Source organism: Magnolia sinica, chromosome 15 (genome assembly GCF_029962835.1).
Source record: "Magnolia sinica isolate HGM2019 chromosome 15, MsV1, whole genome shotgun sequence".
Taxonomy (NCBI): Eukaryota; Viridiplantae; Streptophyta; class Magnoliopsida; order Magnoliales; family Magnoliaceae; genus Magnolia; species Magnolia sinica.
This window is the reverse complement of record NC_080587.1, coordinates 10,242,346-10,261,488: the sequence shown is the minus strand read 5'-3', so window position 1 is coordinate 10,261,488 and position 19,143 is coordinate 10,242,346. Positions and strand designations below refer to the sequence as shown.

General features: G+C 40.9%; 1 protein-coding gene across 9 annotated transcripts; it reads left to right on the top strand.

Annotated features, from left to right (window-relative positions):
- The first annotated feature begins 812 nt into the window (after positions 1 to 812).
- Positions 813 to 14,195, top strand: LOC131227032 (protein EXECUTER 2, chloroplastic-like). 9 transcript variants are annotated; one of them, XR_009162043.1, is made up of 13 exons: positions 817 to 1,134; positions 4,913 to 5,029; positions 5,110 to 5,175; positions 6,079 to 6,185; positions 6,264 to 6,345; positions 7,067 to 7,768; positions 8,991 to 9,114; positions 9,537 to 9,706; positions 10,101 to 10,175; positions 11,127 to 11,219; positions 11,643 to 11,821; positions 11,893 to 11,964; positions 13,643 to 14,195. XR_009162043.1 is itself a non-coding variant. In XM_058222718.1 (11 exons), the coding sequence occupies exons 1-11, from the start codon at positions 856 to 858 to the stop codon at positions 11,742 to 11,744; spliced, it is 1,917 nt and encodes a 638-aa protein (XP_058078701.1). In that variant the 5' UTR covers positions 817 to 855; the 3' UTR covers positions 11,745 to 12,007. The 9 variants fall into 9 exon arrangements, 4 of the variants coding, with proteins under 4 accessions (XP_058078702.1, XP_058078703.1, XP_058078701.1 ...); XR_009162042.1 differs by lacking the exon at positions 13,643 to 14,195 and adding an exon at positions 12,608 to 13,472; XR_009162041.1 differs by having other exon boundaries at positions 11,643 to 11,964.
- The last annotated feature ends 4,948 nt before the right edge of the window (positions 14,196 to 19,143 follow it).

Here is a 19,143-nt window from a genome sequence, read left to right as displayed (position 1 = left end):
ACAATGCAATGTGTATCCAAACATGCCCTAAACAAATTATATTTCCTTAGCGTAATCTTTAATTTCCGAGCTTATCGATTGACATAGTGTAATCCGTAACCGAGTAATTTTAGGTGTAATGCGAACGTATGCTCGCAGAATGGACTCAACTCATCCATCACATAGGTATTCTTCAGCTGTTCTTCAAACTAACTAAAAGGATCTCTACCTAAAAAGGTAAATGTGTAACCTATTATCAAATGAGGAACCTGGTAATCTAAATATCAACTAATTCAATTTACACAATGAATGAGTGTTTGAATAAGCAACCGGTATCTTTGGATCTCGGTCATACCTTGTGTCTCCGCCTACCTCAAACGCTTGGGGACACTATTTTATTTTATTATTTTTTATTTTTTTGGGAACCAAGCCGTTCCAATTCTGACATCCTCTCACACCAGTACAAAGACAACAGCGAACAGCGATATCGACACACGTGGGTACTGTACCATCCTAGTATCGTGTGAGTCCCACTGCGTGCGTCACCTGTAGGGGGAATAAAACTGAGGCCGATCATCTATCTGGTAGGCCACGCATAAGGCGAAAACAATGGACGGTCCAGGAAGAACTCCCCGTTATTTTGTCCATGCGTGGCGTACCGGCAGTCGACCGGCCCTAGCTGCTGGAAAGGCGACCCAAAGGTGGGGTGGGCCACACCTGATACACGGATCGTGTCATGCACACGTGCCAAAATCACTCACAGGGGTATTTTGGTCATTGCCAATCCATCATCCACATTCGAAAATCCAAATCCGAAGATAAAATAAAATCCTCTGAAAACCAGAGAGAGAGAGAGAGAGAGAGAGAGAGAGAGAGATGGCGGTGGCAAACGCATGGAGTGCGCAGAACGCACCCTCACTCCCTCTCTTTAAACGCTCGTTTCTTGATTTCTCTATGAAAAAGGAGACGAATTCCAACGTATTGGGTTCGATTCTTCAAAAACCCATTTCAAAAAACGGCAGGACTTGGACCCTCTCTTGCCGTTGCACCAGCAGCAGCAGCACAAGCAGTAGTTCATCTGTTTGGGATTGGAATCGATGGAGTCGGCATTTCTCGGAAATCGATCAGGCTGAGAGCTTCTCCTCGGTTCTTAAGGTTACCCATTTCATCTTTCGCAAAGAGAATTCCGTTTTGTCCTGTTTGGATGCGTGTTTTTTCTCATTGGATTTTCTTTTCCGTTTTTGAACTCATAAATTTCAATACCCAGATGGTAATTTTAGTTAGTTTTCTTGAATTTTCAGCGGCCGTTTGGGTGCTATAAGTTCCATTAGTGGGAAGTGACTTACTTGTAACTCACTTATAGATGGTGTTTGGGTGTGAAATTTCACTCGTGAGTGAGTTACTACCTGTAAGTTAGTCACAGGAAAATCTTAGGAGTTGTTTGGATGCCTGTAAGGCTGAAAGCGGGAAGTGACTTACAGGTAAGTCACTTATAAGTGGTGTTTGGGGGAGGAAATTCACCTGTAATTCACTTACATGCATAACTGCCAAGTGGGAAGTGACTTACTTGTAACTCACTTATAGATGATGTTTGGGTGTGAAATTTCACCTGTAAGTCAGTCATAGGCAAATCTTAGGGGTCGTTTGGATGCCTGTAAGGCTGTAAGTTCTGTAAGTGGGAAGTGACTTACAGGTGGTGTTTGGGGGAGGAAATTCAAGTCACTTACATGCATAACTGCTAAGAAACTACTTGGGGCTGGGGTGAGAAATCACTTCCCTTCAATTGACTTACAACCTGAAATCACTTTCAGGTGAAAGTCATTTACATGCTACTTGTTTGGAAGTAAGTTGTAAGTCACTTATAAGTAAGTAGCCTTTTGTGTTTGGGTAACTTGTAAGTCAAGTATATGTAAGTTATTGTTTATTTATACCAAACAGAGCATGTAATAGAAAATCACTCTAAAATCTTCAAATCATATAAAAAAGCTTGGCATAAGATGCACCATTGGGTTGAGCCCAGCTAGCTAAATCTTTAAGTTGGTTCTTAGGCTAAACCAATCATCTAATGGGCTACAAAAGTGGGCCCACATATTTAAAATATTGGTGATTAGTGGATGGGCCAGATTTAGTGGCCAAGGCATTCCTACGCGATTGTAGGAAAGGTTAGATCGCACCAAGCGTGCCCATCTTGCCATGTGTGTTGGGTGATACATATATATGGCTTTGTTGGATGAGAAACTGAGTGGCTGAATTTCAGACTAACTATATAATGCTTGGGCCAAAAGGTTGCACAATGCTATTCTTGTTCTGAGTTTCGTACAAGACAAGTGAGACCTATAGTTCAATGATGTAGACTGATAACATTATGGGTGCTGCTTAGGATGGCCCATGAACCAAAACTTCGTAGGTTGGAAGAGTTGCATACCCCAAACATGCGGTCAAATATAGATGGTTACAACAACCATTCATGTTCAACAAAGAAAAAGGCCAAACATCATCCAAATATGATCATTAAATTCGGGTGATTTTTGATAAGCAAGTTATCCATATGAGGACCATATACTCAACGCTTTGCATTGTTGAACAATGGACCCCATTTGAACAAAAACTGAAAACCCTAAACAACAATACATAAACCTTTGGGGTAGAGCATTGTATTAAACACAAACTTGAGCCGTTTTCGTCGAAACACAATTGTCTTCGTCTCTCTCTATAATTCCTCTGTAAAAGGGGAGAAATTTGATCCCTTAAAATCGTTGTTGAGATTCAAGGTAAAGATCTTTGCTTCCCATTTTATTGATGAAAAAAAGAAGAAGATGAGAAAGGAAAAACTGTACCTTACGCTACGGAAGGCTGGGAAAGATGGAGAAATTAGAAGCTGGTTTGAAAGATGGATGATTTTAGTAGACGGGTTTGAGAATCCAACAATTGTGCGTCTCCCATTGCAACAACAACTTCAAAAAATCCGATCGTTGGGGTTTACCTCATAGGTATGTGAAATCTCACCTCACTCCCATGTAAGTTGTCTGTAATATTTTCCTATGACTTATAGATTGTAATTCACATGTGAAATTTCACACCCAAACACCACCTGTAATTGAGTTATAGGTAAGTTACTTCCCAACCAACTTACAAGCATCCAAATGACTCTTCACATTATGAAAACATGGGGGAGGGGTGGGATTTCAATTACCTATATGTGAGCTATAGGCAACGGTAAAAAAAATTTGATTTTAATGTTGGAGGGGGAGATGCACACAATGGTCTTCCCATCTCTCTCTCTCTCTCTCTCTCTCTCTCTCTCTCTCTCTCTCTCTCTCTCTCTGTTGGAGGGGGAGATGCACACAATGGTCTTCCCATCTCTCTCTCTCTCTCTCTCTCTCTCTCTCTCTCTCGCTCTCTACTGTTGCCAATAACAACCGCGGCAGTGTAGCTGTTGGTGCCGCAACCCCCACCATCACTCCTCTTCCTCTTTCCCCGGGATTGAGTAATGGCAACTTCGTTTTTGGATATGTGTTTTCTAAACCCTAGAGAAGGAGAAGAAAGAGAGAAGTGGCCTCGAGTGGGCTTGAGGAACGATTTAATGGGCTTCATTTTTGTATTTTGGGCTTTCTTTGTTGGAGCTTTTTTTGGATATCTAATCAATGGTCTAAGTGCCACTGAAAAATAATGGCCCATATTTTCCATTATAGAAGTGGGGCCCATGATTCAATAATCCGGATTGTTTTGGTGGATACCATTTTGGTTGTAATAGTGGGTTGCCAAACAAAACATATTCAATAATTGAGAAGATTGGTACGAGTTTTTGAATACGTGGGTCCATTTTTGCAGCCCACTTGATGATTGGTTTAGCCTAAGAATTGGCCTACCATTTTTTTATGTGATTTGAAGATTATGGAACGATTTCCTATTTCAAGCTTTGTTTGGTGTGAATATACAACTATAAGTGACTTACAGGTTGTCTAAACACAAAAAAAACTATTTACCTGTAAGTGACTTATAGGTTGTCCAAGCACAAAAAACCAATCTACCTGTAACTGACTTACAATTCATATCCAAATAAGTAGCATGTTAGTGACTTTCACTTGAAAGCAACCTATAAACTTTGTGGGGGTTCGGTTGTTGTAAATAACTGAGCCCTCTCTGCATAGAATGTGCCTCAAACAGTTGACTGACTTGATTTTTTACTGCCCATTCTTCTTCCTCTTCATCGTCACCACTACCACCGCCACCATAGCCTTGTCCCAACTATCCGGGTCAGCTTTTCTCATGATTGCTCGGCGGAATTCTGTCCATTCTTGATCTTTACTAAATATATTGGTGATTTGGCCCTTTCACTTTATCAGGGAGTTTCTGGTATTGTCCTTAGATAGGGTGAAAAAGTCAAGAATACTCCTTTAAGATGGATATGTATAGGAGGTCTTATACAATGCTTGGCCTTAGAGTTTCTACAGTGTTCTCTGGTTTTCAGTTTATTCAAGTGGTACCCATGGCTCATTGATACAAACGGTTGATATGACGGGCTGCACCTTGGATGGTCCATACATCAAAAATCCCCCAGATTGGAAGATCCCAGCCAACAAACCTTTAGCCTTTTTCCTGAGGAATGTGGATCCTTGCTGTGTTTTCTTTCTTGACATCTATTTCCTGGACACATATTGCAGGTTAGCATTTTCCCATGTGGGAAGCCATCCAAAGTGGCTCCAGTCATATCATTGTTTGGAAGCTGAACCATGAGGCCCCACCCATACAATCCATAGTACAAACTCTCAGTCCGAGTATTGCATAATGCCTCCAGGTGTATCAGTGTATGAATATAATACAAATTTTCTCTCTCAATTTTTTAGTGTTAGCATTCTTTCTTTTCATATGAGAAATCTTAGTCAGCCCTGTCTGTTTATTCTATTTAGTTCTACCTTGTGACCTTTCACAGTTTCAACTGGAAGAAGCTATTGAGAATGAGGATTTTCAGGAAGCCGCAAAACTGAAAACGGCTATTGCAGAAGCAGCTTCAAAAGACAGCGTAGCTGAAGTTATGTCTCAATTGAAGGTCGGTGGATCATTGTTTGAATCATTGCTTGGTTATTGCAGTAACTTCGCATTCTAATTTTATATTCTGTTTTCCGGCAGAACACAATAGATGAAGAGCGCTACCATGATGCATCTAGACTGTGTAGGCTTACTGCAAGTGGGCTGGTAATATTTCTCAAGATGAATGCTACCTTTCTCAAAATCTGCTATTTGTGTGACGGACACAAATAATTGGATATTGGCATATTGCTTATAAAGTGAACTGATGAGTCAGGTGTATGGGTGCTTGCTTTTTCTGTTTCATCCTGAAAATGACCAACAGTTCAGATTTCAGGTACAATTGTGGCCAACTTGAAGTTGGAGCTGCCTGATTTATGGGTCATGGATGGCCACGTTAACACACCTGAGGATGTTTAGATCACTCAGGGAGGTGGAAAAAATCCCAGTTTGCAATGAGTTCCTGCAGAAATGGAAAAAATCCTGTTTTCCCCAGGAATTATTTCGAAGGAGGCATGATTTCGTTCGTACAGCTGATACCATTTCCACAGGAATGATTTATGCATTTTACCCAAACCGGCCCTTATCTATTCTCACGCAAAGTGGTGAAATTTGTGCTTTTCCATACTTTATTGTAACTTTCCCCATTTTCAGTCTGTTATAGAATTGGCTTTTAATGCTACTTTCTTTGCTTTGTCTTCTATTTGGTGTTCTAAACTACTGTGATACCTAGGTCCTTCAAATCACTCGGGTTAAGTTTTGTGTTGGGTAATATCTCCATCCTACCGGAATATTTAATATTCAAAATATTAAATAAAAAGGCAATGCATATACAGGAAATCAACGTGCCTATCAGATTATCCCACTAGTTTGATAGAAGTTGACAAATCACAACCAATGATCCAAATATAGTAGGGGTCTAATCTGTTGGTTAGGATCATCTGGCCGGAGAGATTTTTGGTTGGTCTACAGTTTAATGGGTCACAAATGCTGAAAGGTACGTTGCATGTTTTCTCTTGCTCATTGGATATCTTGAATGGGGCCATTAAGCTTTTATATTATGATTTGCAGGTTGGTTGGTGGGTGGGACTATCAAAGGATTCAAATGATTATTTTGGCAGAGTAGTACGAATAACCCCTGCTGTGGGTAGATTTGTGGCTAGGAATTACAGTCCAAGGTAGGAAGTTTAACGAGTTCCGGCTAATTTCTGGAGCAACCATAAAATGATCATGACGGATGCTTCTTATTTTTTCAGACAACTGATTACTGCATCTCCTGGCACCCCATTGTTTGAAATTTTTCTTGTCAAGGATGCTGACCAGACATACATAATTCAGGTAATATGATGTTTAGGTTATGGTGAAAATTTTTTTCACCAATCACCGTAACTCTGTTGGAAACTTTGAGGAATTATATTATCCTCAACCGTGGTTTGAAAAAAAGAAGTCCGATACAACTTGGTATTGTCAGAGCTATATTGGTTTTTGGTCCAAAACAAAATGAGCCGTCACATCAGAATGGGATTAAGTCAGACCAAGTTGGGGTGAGTTGTACTGGTTTTGGTCCCCAGGCAATTTGAACTTGGAAACTGCTACTTAAATCCATGTCCTCAACCCAATGATATGTGCAGTGTCCTTGGGCCTTCAATTTCAAGCATGGGTTCATGATTTGTTTTTTCAGGCTGTTGGTCTGGTGGGCCTCATGGTGGATGGGGAGTGCCCCAATATGCTTCCAGATTGGAAGTGGCCCTTTTTCTGCTGAATGTGGACTGTTGCTGCGTTTAATTTTCTTAACTGTATATTTGCAGGCCATTGATTTGGAATGGTTAGGATTGTCTTGTCAGGGAGATTTTGGGGCACTCCTCATCCATATGTAGCTTGTCAGATCAATGGTCTGGATGACATAACCATGGGCCCCACTTTTTTAGACTGAGGTTTACAAGTATACTATTGATACCGTTGGGTAATTGGGTTCCGGATCATGTAATTCCTCCGCCTAATACTTTGTTGGTGCCACTGTGTCTTTTCCAATGGGTTCTGATACGTTATCTTTGGACAGGTGGTATTCTTGCAGCCAGTCAAAAGCAGTTCGACACTTTCCACATCACCGCTGTCAAAACCCACAGATGGTCCACCCATATCTGACACTGAGAACTCTTCTGAGAAAGGCATCCCGATGAACAAAAATGTAGAAGAAGAAAGCAAGGGGAAAAATGCGCATACTGATGATGTCAGTGATGAAGGAATAAAAGATGTTATTAATTTCCTTAAAGACAGAATTCCAGGATTGAAAGTTAATGTTCAAGTTGTCAACATCGATGTAACCGAGGAAATAGAAGGAGAGAGTGGTTCTTTGGAAAAGTTAATACAGGAAGATGGTGAGGAGTCAAGTTCTACTGAAAATTCCAAAGATCTGGCTGATAATGCAGATGATATTCAACGTGAAACAGTTTCCATGGGTGGAGGGAGTGCTGATCCGAGGGAGGAAGAAAAGAATACGGGCACGAAGCTTTTCATTGGTGGGTTGCTACATAATGAGGACATCCCACCGAAGGCATACGCACGGGTTCCAGCTGAGATAAAGGATATGGAGAGGGATTCTTTTGTGCTACATATTCCTGGGAGAGAGAGAGATCCAGAAGTTGGTGAAGGTAAAGCAGCTAAGCTCAAGGTTGCAGCCATTGCGGCCCAGGCAGTTTCGGAGCTTATGCCTCTTGATGTTGCTAAGGCGTTTTGGAGTGTGGATAAGGCTCCTTCAAAGGTAAGGCTAAGATGAATTGAATCACGATTCTCTTTTTATTAGGAATTAGGAGTCTGGTGGTGAAATTTACTTAATTTATGGAGTAGTTATGTTGTGAGTCTTTTTGCAATTGTTTTTTCCCTATAGGAAGCTTTTGTTGGTTTATGTACAGTATACTGCTTTCAAGCCTTACAGGCTGCAGCCTGTTTTGATGTACGGCAAAATGAGAATGGGATCAAATACAGCCATTCCATTTGCATTTTGTGGAAGCGAAGCCATTCGGTAAGACATGCAAATACTGGTATGGGGCATGCTCTTATCTGTGAAATTCACCCCAAATTGAGAATGTGTAAGACAGTCAAGGACAATCTCATGGACGGCTGGGATCGAAAGAAATCGGGCTGGAAAGTTAGGGTCTTGTGCACTATAGCTTCCAACTGCCATAACTTTACGACCGATTATCTGTTTCACGTGTATAATGCCATTGGAAGCCATCGACAAGCTCTATGTCATGGATAATGACAAAGGTTATTGGCCCCTGAACAGTTTTGCAAAATTCAATCGTTTTAGGGTTCAAATTTGAGTTTTAAGTCAAAATTTACTATTTTTAGCAAGTTACAATGTCTGTTATTTTTATTCATTTTAGGGTTGAAGATTCCTATAGTCCCTTAAATTCTTTGTTTTTGAGTCTTCTAGTAAAGTTTGGGTAGGATTATACATTTCAAGGAAATTATGAACTTGGGGCTTATATATAATTCATGTTAAGGGCATTGTAGATAGAGTTCGTCCATTTTTGTAAATTTTGTTCTTTTTCATCAGAGTGCTTTAATTTTTTATTTTATTTTATTTTATTTTGCCTTGTGATGCAAGAATTATCTTAGAGGAAGAAGATGGTAATCTCCTTCCCTTTCCACCACACACTCGCTACGTTAGAATGTAGCGGATGCAGGCTTACGGCCCCTTTATAATCTATTACTCATTTCGAGTGGTGGATGCACACTTCCGTCTGCATTTGGTGGGCATCCCAAGCAGGCCCTTGGGTCAATGTCGCACACCCAATGATAAAGAAATTGGATTAAAGATGCTGTATGTTTTTGCATCCTCTATGCATTAATCCTATCATGCAATCATGCCTGCCCATGCAGGCTTTGATTTATGCAACAAATGTTATTGTCGATTGTGGTTGAAGTAGGCTTTTCTAATTCATGATAATGGATTGATGGAGTTGCTAACTCTTTTTTAGGTTTCTAGAGATATACGTGAAGTCGTCAAGCTTGTTAGTCAGGCGCAGAGGCGGAGCAGACTATCTGCGACTACAATTTTTAATCGAATCACTGCTCCCACCAATGGCTTAGATCCATTTGATGGTACGTTTGTTTTGGTTATCTTCCTTAGAGGAATGCCAATTGCACACAGCTGATCACACACTCCTAGTATGTACAGGTTTCCACGGTGCAATATGGCGGATGCTTAGAAGATCTGGACACTCGTCTGGCCGGCCTGCCCATCAATGGGCAACATATAAAACATCACTCACATTGGATGATCATAACTAGTCCATCAGATCAGCACCAACAAATGGTTGGTTGTTATTCTCCCTTCAAATCAAGTGAAGGGATTGCCTAATCAGCCTATTTTTGCATCATGGCCTGCTCATGGTGGGTGTGCAGGGCAAGCAGTCCAGATTTGGTCCTCATGCCTGCCAATGTCCTAATTTATTATTGGCTCTACAAAGTAGGAAGCCTGGTTTGAAATTCTTTGATGATAGTACATGCTGTTTGAAGGTCAGGCTTATATGTGGGTGCTTTTGGCCCTTATGGCACTGAGGTGGTACAGTTGAGGCGTAAGTTTGGTCACTGGCACTGTTCGGATGACACCGACAAGGGGACTGATGTGGAGTTTTTTGAATATGTGGAAGCAGTGAAGCTGACAGGCGATCTGAATGTCCCAGCTGGCGAGGTTTGTAGCTATTTGACTTCGTTAAAAAATTTCTGGTGTTGCATGTAAAGAGAAATCAGTCATAGGGTTTGATCTGTTTTCTATAAATATTGGGTATTGTCCAGGGCAAAATACTCTTTAAACATGGTTTCCTAGGTTATGCGATTGGCCATAGGTGATTAGTTCTCATCAAGGTTTAAAGTATTGTTGGAAACCAGTCCTTACTGCCTGATACAAATCGGTTTCTTCCATAAATGATACGGCTGTATTATCACACTGATGCGGGCCCAAAATGGCCTGAATGGGGCAATACACCTGTTTGTGGTGGTGACCAATATTGTAAACCAAAACTGATTTTTAACCCTTGGTTCTCATATCTTACATATCTCAACTTCCTCTTTTAATCCTTATTTAGGTAACATTCCGTGCGAAAATTGGCAAGGGGAGTCGGCTCCCAAATCGGGGGGCCTATCCAGAGGAACTTGGGGTGGTAAGGATCCTCACACTTTTGCATCCAAATTCATCTTATGTTCAAAGTATCATACAAGTAATATGAACTGCATTCCCACTGTATGTGTAGCAAAAGTTTAAGGTGGTCATGTTATTAATGCTGCAGATGGGCCGTAGGTAGGGGTCACAATGAGCCAGGCAATGCTAGGCCGATGCCCAGACCAACACAAGCCTGAGGCCCAAGCCCGAGCCTAGCACAGCAGGACTGAGCCTGAAAAGGGCCTTTGCCCGACCCGACTAGACCTGTCCTGACCTGAAAAATGATAAAATCCTTATTTCCCACCTGAATGTTCTTAATCTATCCGTTGATCAAGTGGCCACATATGCCCGAAGAAATAGACATTTTATAGGAACGAAAGCAATGGTCTACATGCAATATGGTTGGGTTGCCTAATTGAGGATTTAATGTCATATTTGTCAAATATAACACATACATATAAAGTCAGGTTGGGCCAGGCCAGGGCAGGCTAAAGTGACCTGAGCCCTTGATCAGGCTATGCATACCAGGCCCAGCTCCAGCCCACTGGCTGAGCTAGTAGGTCCAGGCTCAGCACAAAGCCAGTTGGGCTCATCAGGTTGGGCGGGCTACCTGGCCCATTGCTGCCCTTAGCCATAGGCTGAAAATCTTACCAACTTCCAACTTTTTAGACAACAAAATACTCTCTTTTGAGTGGATTGACATGATCAATGCAGCTGCTTTTGTTTTTTCGAATAAATCTGCAGCACTCTAACAAGCACCGAAACTCACCTGACTTTTCATGAAATGTTGAACCTGTTTCCCAACAAAATATGAAACCCAACTATCTGCAAGATTGGTGCGTTGGGGTTGATTGAATTTCTTCAGTTTCTTTCACTTTGTATTGTATTTAGGCCTCAGATTTTCTCTATCAACATAGGGACATGGAAACCAATGTGTAAACTGTTCATGCAGGTTGCAAGTTACAAGGGTCAAGGAAGAATAGCGGAACCCGGATTCCGGAATCCACAATGGGTTGATGGCGAGCTACTGCAACTCAATGGAAAGGTAAAATAAAATGCTACTGGATTTTTTCTAGGCCCAGCAGCATGTGGACTACATATGCGAAAAGTCTTGTATGAGACAAGCAAGAACATAATGCTTACACATACATCACATGTGCCAAATGGTCTACATGTGTGACCATCCATGTTAAACACCTACATGTGCTAGATCTGCCACAATCAATCTTCAAGTGCCTCACATGTTCGATATGTTAATTAATGTGCACATGCCCCATAATGCCACATGTGTTGCCATCTCCCTACGTTCCAAAAGTCTATGTCCCAAGTGCTTGACAAACATGGTACGTTACAGGTTGTTTTGCATTTCATGATCTGCATAACATGGGCAAGACAGCATGTGCGGTACATGACTTTCTGTACATGCATCCTAACAGCCCCTGAAAATTTTTGATGGTTTTTCTTCCAGGGGCTACAGCAGCATGTCAAAGGTGCGGAGCTCGGGTTCCTTTATGTTGTCCCTGAACAAAGCTTCCTTGTGTTGTTCGACCGTTTGAAGCTCCCCGAGTGAATTCCACACGACATGCCATGTTTCTCATTGGTGCTTCTGACATGGGTGGGGCCGCTTTTGGCCTTCTTCTGCCAAAGGTAAGGGATGCCATTTTTTAATGGTGGATTTCAACACATTGCTGTATCAATAGCTGAAATTCTGTTTGTAGGGCCCAAGCTGCTCCAAAGTAGGGAGGAGAGGGTTTCTATCTTGTGGATTTATGTTTTGATGACCAAAGGCTGTAAGTAATCTGTTAAATATAAGAGCTTGTTTTGTTTCTTTTCCCTACTCTATTTTCCGGCTGGTAACGTGGCAGGTCCCATAGAAGCTCGACTGTGATGCATGTGTGGAATCCAAACCGTTCATCAAATATGCCACCTCATGTTCACTGTGCAACCCAAAAATCTGGCTGATGAAAACTTGGGTGGGACGCATCAGAGGGAACAATGTAATATCACGCCCAGTACTTTTAAATTCGTGCAGGGTGGCCCGCCTGAGTTATGGAATGGCCTATTTTTTGGGATGTCCCTTTGTCTTGGTGGGGCACATCTGATGACTGGATTGGATGGCATATGCACAGCTTGTTGGGCCCCACGCTTGATTTGGGAGTTTCTTTGGTGGGCATCCCCCTCTCCATTTCCATCCATTGTTCCCTGAGGTATTAGCTCACCCGAGTTTTGATCGAACCCGATTTTGGGCTCTGGGCCTAACATGGGCATGTGCATCTGATAGACGGGTTGGATGGCATGGACCCGTCACGATGACTCTGTGGCCTCATATTGTCGATCGTTGCAGTCTTTTCGTTCTTAAAACCTTCCTAAAGAGAATCCAGCTTTCTATCTGAATCCTAACTTTATGAGCCGACTCAAAATATATTCATGCAGTGGAAAGCCTTGAACACAAGAAATCACAGAAAGTCTCTTGATATTGGAACTCATAAAGAGGCAAGATCCAGCTTGTATGACTCAACTGTATGCATTCGGGACTTCTGCAATAATACATTGGAACTGAAAAAGGATCGCACAGGAACCTACTTTTCCAATCTATGGAAAAGAAAAGACTGGAATCCATTTTCAGCTTCGAAGTTTTCCATAAAGCATGCAGAATCAATGTCTCCTAAGGAAAGATGAATTAATTTCCAAAAGTGGAAAGGAAATAAGGTGACCACTTCACTATTAACTTTCTCACATTTCTACATCAATCCATGGAAAACTACTCTGCAACAAACTAAGGTTTCTTTATGGAAAACACGGTTTTCCATGGATTCCATGTCAAAAACGGTCTTGGTGAAAAGTGCTTGAATTGGCATTCCACCATTTTTATTTTTTTTTCACGGCACACACAGGCCGTTTGAAAGGCATGGGTATTTGTAAATGCAGAGAAGTGCATTCCATGTTGGGTAGAATGGATTTTCTCCATTGCCCATAAGTAAGCTTGTTCTAGTCTTTTTGGAACTGTAAGCTCGTCTCTTGTCTGCTTGGAAACATTGAAAAGAAAATAAGAGAAAAGAAAAGAAAAGAAAAATATAATAATTATCTGATTATTATTTCAATGGGCACTATTGAAACATAGATTTCATTTTAGATGTCTTGTTTGGATAGCAAGTGTAAATCTTATGTTCCTCTCACAACAGTCATCTAGTTTCTTTGCTATTCAAACTTCAAAATACTGCTCTTGGAAATAACCATCAGATAATTGTTCCATTTTTTCTCTTCTTTTCCATGTTTCCAAACAGGAAGAATGAGATTTTTTTTTAAAATTTTTTTTAACATTTAATACCTATGACCTGTTTGGATGATGGCAAAAAATCAGCCCACCTCGTTTCTGCACAAATCGCTGGTAACAACGTCTGTATTCAATTAAAGAAGTCCCCAAACGAAAAAAAACTAAGGAAAACAGCCATTTTCTCTTTTGCACAGAAGTGAGTTGGCTGGCAGCCCTACACATGATAATGTATCAGGCACGTGGGAATGGTCCAAACCTTCCATTAGGTGGATGATACCTTGAGACAAAAAACAAAGCCATTCACCCTTCAGTTGGGCCACAAAAGTACCAAAGGATTTGAACTGCTGGTTATAACTTATTTCGAACTAGCGAAAATTCCAGACATGGCATGCCACTCCTGCACTCATTGTCTGGTATAATTCTATGAATGATTTTTGAGTATCGCCCAAACAGGTTCTAAATAATTGAAACAAAAAAAAGTATTATGTGCTGTTGTATATCCATTCTGTATATAGGCCAGACTTGATTTTCTCAGCCCTCCATGGGAGAATATATTAACCGACGTATATTTGCTGCTCCTAAGATTCGACCTTTCCGTTCTCATATCATGTATTTATCTGAAAGTGTGAGCCATTAGAGGATGGTGTATCAATGTATATCAAGGGACTTCAACAAAATGGGCATGAACTTGATGCCTGTTCTATTTGGCTTGCATTTTGGGGTACACCCAAACAGGCCCTTAATTTCCTCATTGAGTTCTTTTCTCTTCAGTTACTATTATGGGACACGAGACTCATGGCATGATACAGAAAATGATGCTGCATTTGGATGTTCCATTGAATTGAATTGCAATGATTTCAATTCAATAAAGAATTAATGACAATAGTGGTGCTAGCCCACAAAATGAAATTTCCAACTTGAAACGGGTTCCATTCGTTTGTCATTTTTAACAAAATGGCTGCACCCCACTTCAGTCATTTCTTATATTGTGACTTGAATGAACTGCAAATCATTTCAATAGAGCATCCAAACGCAAGGCAAATTTTTCATATGAGTTGAACCTCCATTTAAAAGCATGGTTTGCTCATGTATGTGTAATAAATTGCTTTCGCATGCTCATGTAATTCTTGGGAGCATTTCTCCATGTGGATCTCCCGAACTCTTTCTTAAACTAGTGGGTTGATAATTTTAAATGGTGCTATTGCCTTACACATTTACGTATTTTCATGGTGTGTAATAGACTCTAGTTGATTCTCTTCACGGATCGTTCTCGTAATATCCGCATAGCCGTTTCTCATTGATGATCGGCTTATCTTCTTTACTCTCTTTCTCAATTATTTTCTCTTTGAATTTTGATTTCCCATTGGTTTCCTTTGACCGACGCAAGTGTAGATGTTTGGTGTTTCTTACTAGGTCGACTTTCTCTTTAGGAGCGGCCATCCTTTTCAAATGGGCAGAGACCATATTGATTTCGATCATAGTCGATAAATGATTGGTATCCACTAATATGGCTTCTTTTTCATTCTCTGAAAATTTCAACATTCCTGAATTGATATTATCTTGGATAACATTTTTGATTAACAAAATTTCTGGTTTAATGAGAACATGAGCAATGCCATTTGTAATATTGTATTTTCTTTAGCTCATCGGCTGTAGAAATTTTATGTTGGCGACAATTTAATAAAAATTTTGGGCAGAAGCAGATCGAAAATATCATCAGCCTTTGTTATATCATAAGAGAAATACCCACAACATTTTGGATGTTCTTTGACAACATTGGAATTTTCAGACGAAGATTCACCGTTAGTTTTGATTAAGGCCATGCAAACAAAATGCTTATATAAATTTATTTCGGCTAGTACTATCTCGAAGTTTGAGTAATGGTACTATATCCCAAGAGATGCATTCTTACTCTGCCTTTCTTCATGTAATAACCATTCATATCTAGTCACTCTAGTAGATAGGTCAACCAGATCTTCAAAATCCATCCCCTCAAACATCTTTCAAAGTTCAATATCTAACCCTTCATGATTGGTTTGACAAACTGAGCCGCCGACACGAAGATTCCACATTTATTTCTTGCTCTCTTGAATTGAGCAATATAACTCTCAGCAATATCATTAGGTAATTGTCTTAAGCGAGACAAATCGGCTAAAGATAACTCACGCTTTGTTCCAAAGAAGTGAAAATGAAACATTTTTTTTTTTTTTTTTTTTCCATATCTTGCCAGGTATGCACTAAATTTGGAGGTAAACTGATATACCACGAGAAAACAATATCGGTCAAGGAATTTGCAAACCATTTTAGTTTTATATATTCATTATTAGAATATTTACCACATTGCATGGTAAAATGACCAATATGCTCTGAAGTAGATTGGCTTGATTTTCCTGAAAATAAAGTAAAATATAGCCTCTTGGTATATCAACAAGTCTATTGACCCAACCAGGATAAGGCTTACGGTATGTTGACTGATTGGTCTGATGATCATGGGTTTGGTCGGTAACCTCTTGTATTAAATTAACCAATTCTTCTCGGCCTATTGGCTAAGGAAAAATTGCCACTTTGGGGTCTTGGGATGCTAGGTTAGCTGCTTGAGGTGATGGTATAAAAGGACCCTACCCCTAAGTGCTTGATTGTTCGGCATGAACTATCCCACAGCGGGTATGTCAATATTTCCCTTATATTTGTTTGGTTGGCTATTGCAACCATGCCCTCCAAGTGCTTCATTGTTCGGCATGAATTGTCCGGCAAGGGATCCGCCAATATTTCCCTCATATTTGTTCAGTCGGCCAATTCGACCATTTCTCCTAGTACCAGCCTAGGGGGACATATTTTGGATGACTTGGCCTTGATCCCAACCCAACATTCTGTGAAGATGGAATCGGTAATTCCTGTGGAACGTTTCCGAAGAGGGAACCTCCATATTGTGTTGTCATACATTGGGAAATCTCTCGTTAGAAATCCCAGAATCTGGTTGACAGACTCGACATGAGACCTTGATTGCTCAATCAATTGTTGCAAACTTGCTTGCATATTGCTAATTGCCCCAGTGACATGTTCCAGGTAAAGATTGTTGGGTAGCAAGTTGCTAATTGCCCCAATGACATGTTCCAGGTAAAGATTGTTGGGTGATGATGATCCAGCCTTTGGAATCACTGAAGGCCCTGATTCTAGATCCCTAGGCCTCCATCTGAAATGCTTCTGGGGCACGATGCGGTTCTTGTTCATCAACGCTTCCACTATTTTGAGTGGATCGACGGCCCATTTTATCAAATTGCTTGAATAACAATTGCACGGAAGTCCCACTAGGTGTGCCAAAAATGGTGTTGGTCTAGAAGTTGGCCACGTGATGCATGTGTGAAGATGCGGACGTGCCATAATCGATTGTGTTCGATTCAAACCAAAACCGACCCCTAGCGTCGAGATAGAGCAATGCTTGGTCGGGAATACGACCTGCAGTATATTGAGCCAACTGTCGAGTGCAATATTAGGCAATTTGCAGAGGTCAATGATGCTCCTCCAGTGAGTCCCTTTTGCCTTTACAAACCAGGGTCTTTCAAAGGTGCAACAACTATGTGATTGAACGAAAATAAGTTAGAAATGAATGCAGAGAAGAGAAAACTTACTATTAAAGTTGGAATCACTGACTTGACTGAGAGCATCAAAGTGCTTCGTGGAGTAGTGTGTTGATGACCAAGGATTGATCAATATTGAATATTACAATCTACTGTCAACCCAGTGTACGAGTGTAGGTGGATGATTCCTATAACTAAGGCCTTCTTTTAGGTCCGGCACACGGGCTTAGATGGAAGGAAATTACAACTAAAGCTAAGTGGATAAACTACTCTTGGAGACTAAGGATAAAAGGCTAGATAAACAACTTGATGCCGATTGTTTGATTGACTTGTTATTGTTGTGGATCCCTTTCTCTGCGCCTTCGTCCGCCTGACCTGCGGGGCCATGAATTCTTCAAAAGAGGCCGACAGGTGGGCGAGACAAAATGGGCGGGCACTACTAACCAAGCCAACACCTAGTTCTTGCCGATAGGCACTAGTAGCTTGCTTCCAAGCAGTCGCCTTATATATGTGTTGTGGTAATGAGGTAGGCCTGAAGGAGCCTTAAGCACCTATATAACGCTCAAGTCAATAGATTTGGGCTTTTGCTATTTTTAGAGCTCCTGATGTAGTTGTGAGAATAATTGTTGCCTACATGACAATTTATGATATCGCTAGCTATAAAGTAGCGGTTACCTCCTCTTAATCGTGTTCGCCTTTTACTGAATGTGCTCTTTTCATGAAATCACATGCCCAGCACGCCCCTTGGGAGATTTACTCAGAAGTGAGCTGGGACTGCCCAGATCATGCCCAAACACCTAATGCGCGCTGATGATATCGCTAGCTGTAAAGCAGCGGTCTTTTACTGAATGCGCTCTTATCACGAAATCACGTGCCCAGCACGCCCCTTCGTAGATTTACTCAGAAGTGAGCTGGGACTGCCCAGATCTTGCCCACGACACGGATATCATCTATGTCACACGGCCTTATCTACACCATTCATCTGGGACTGCCCAAATCATGCCCAAACACCATGGATTCTATTTCTTGAGGATTCCAGGTCGCTTTTCCATATCCATGTTTCTGTTCTCCTCCATCCAAACACAAGACTAAAAATAAATAAATAAATAAAAGAAATCAAAGAGCCTTCTTGCGAGGTCACTTTGGTTCCATAGGTCTCTTGAAGTCGATACGGAATACTAAAAATAACACACACACCATTGATTTGTAGAATTCAAAATTTTAACATACCAAAATGCATAGATACATTCCTTCGGTAATGAGAATAAAGCATCAGATTTCAGATGGGCCCAACCCACCTAAGGGTCAGGATTCCTCCATCTGGGAGATTTTTGGTGCATGGCCCATCCAGAAAAGCCAACAAGATTTCACCCTCCCATTTTTAAGGTTCAAGAATCAAACCAGAGGAGGCTTCCAAAGAATATTAAAATGGTCCAGATCACAGAACCACTGGCCCCACCTGTACTACAAACCAATAGGCTGAAAGCACTGTAAAAAATTTCAGCCCGAGCATTGTATGATTCATCCATGGAACAAAATGGATGCTGGACCGTCAACGAGAAAACCATGCAACTAGCAGTGTGGGGCCCACTGTGGTGTGTATGGCATCCAACCCTTCAAATGTGGTTGTCCAAAATGGGATGCTACTAAAATCAGATGGGCCACAACAAAGAAAGAAATGAACCATTATCCAAAAACTTCCAAATTCATGAGGTGGCCCACTGAATTGTTCGATAGACTTGATTTTTGGAGCATCCCATTTTCATGGTTGGAGACTACTGTGGGTTTGTTGCCATAGACACACCACAGTAGGCCCCACATAAATAGTTGCATGGTTTTCTCATCTGCAACTAGTTGAGACATTCCCTTTAAAGGAAAGCAAATGACATGTTTCTCTAGGAAAACAAAACAATACATCCAAATGGACAATTACCATGTGAAACGCATTCGAATTTCCCTAACTATAGTAATACACCACTCAAAAACATCTGAATAGATGTGTGGCCCGTCTGGTGATTCGATCAAACACATTTTTTTTAATTAGTATGAATACCATACTCGGTTTCGCATGTTAGACATATCGGATGTTATACACATACCACGTGGACTCCACAATT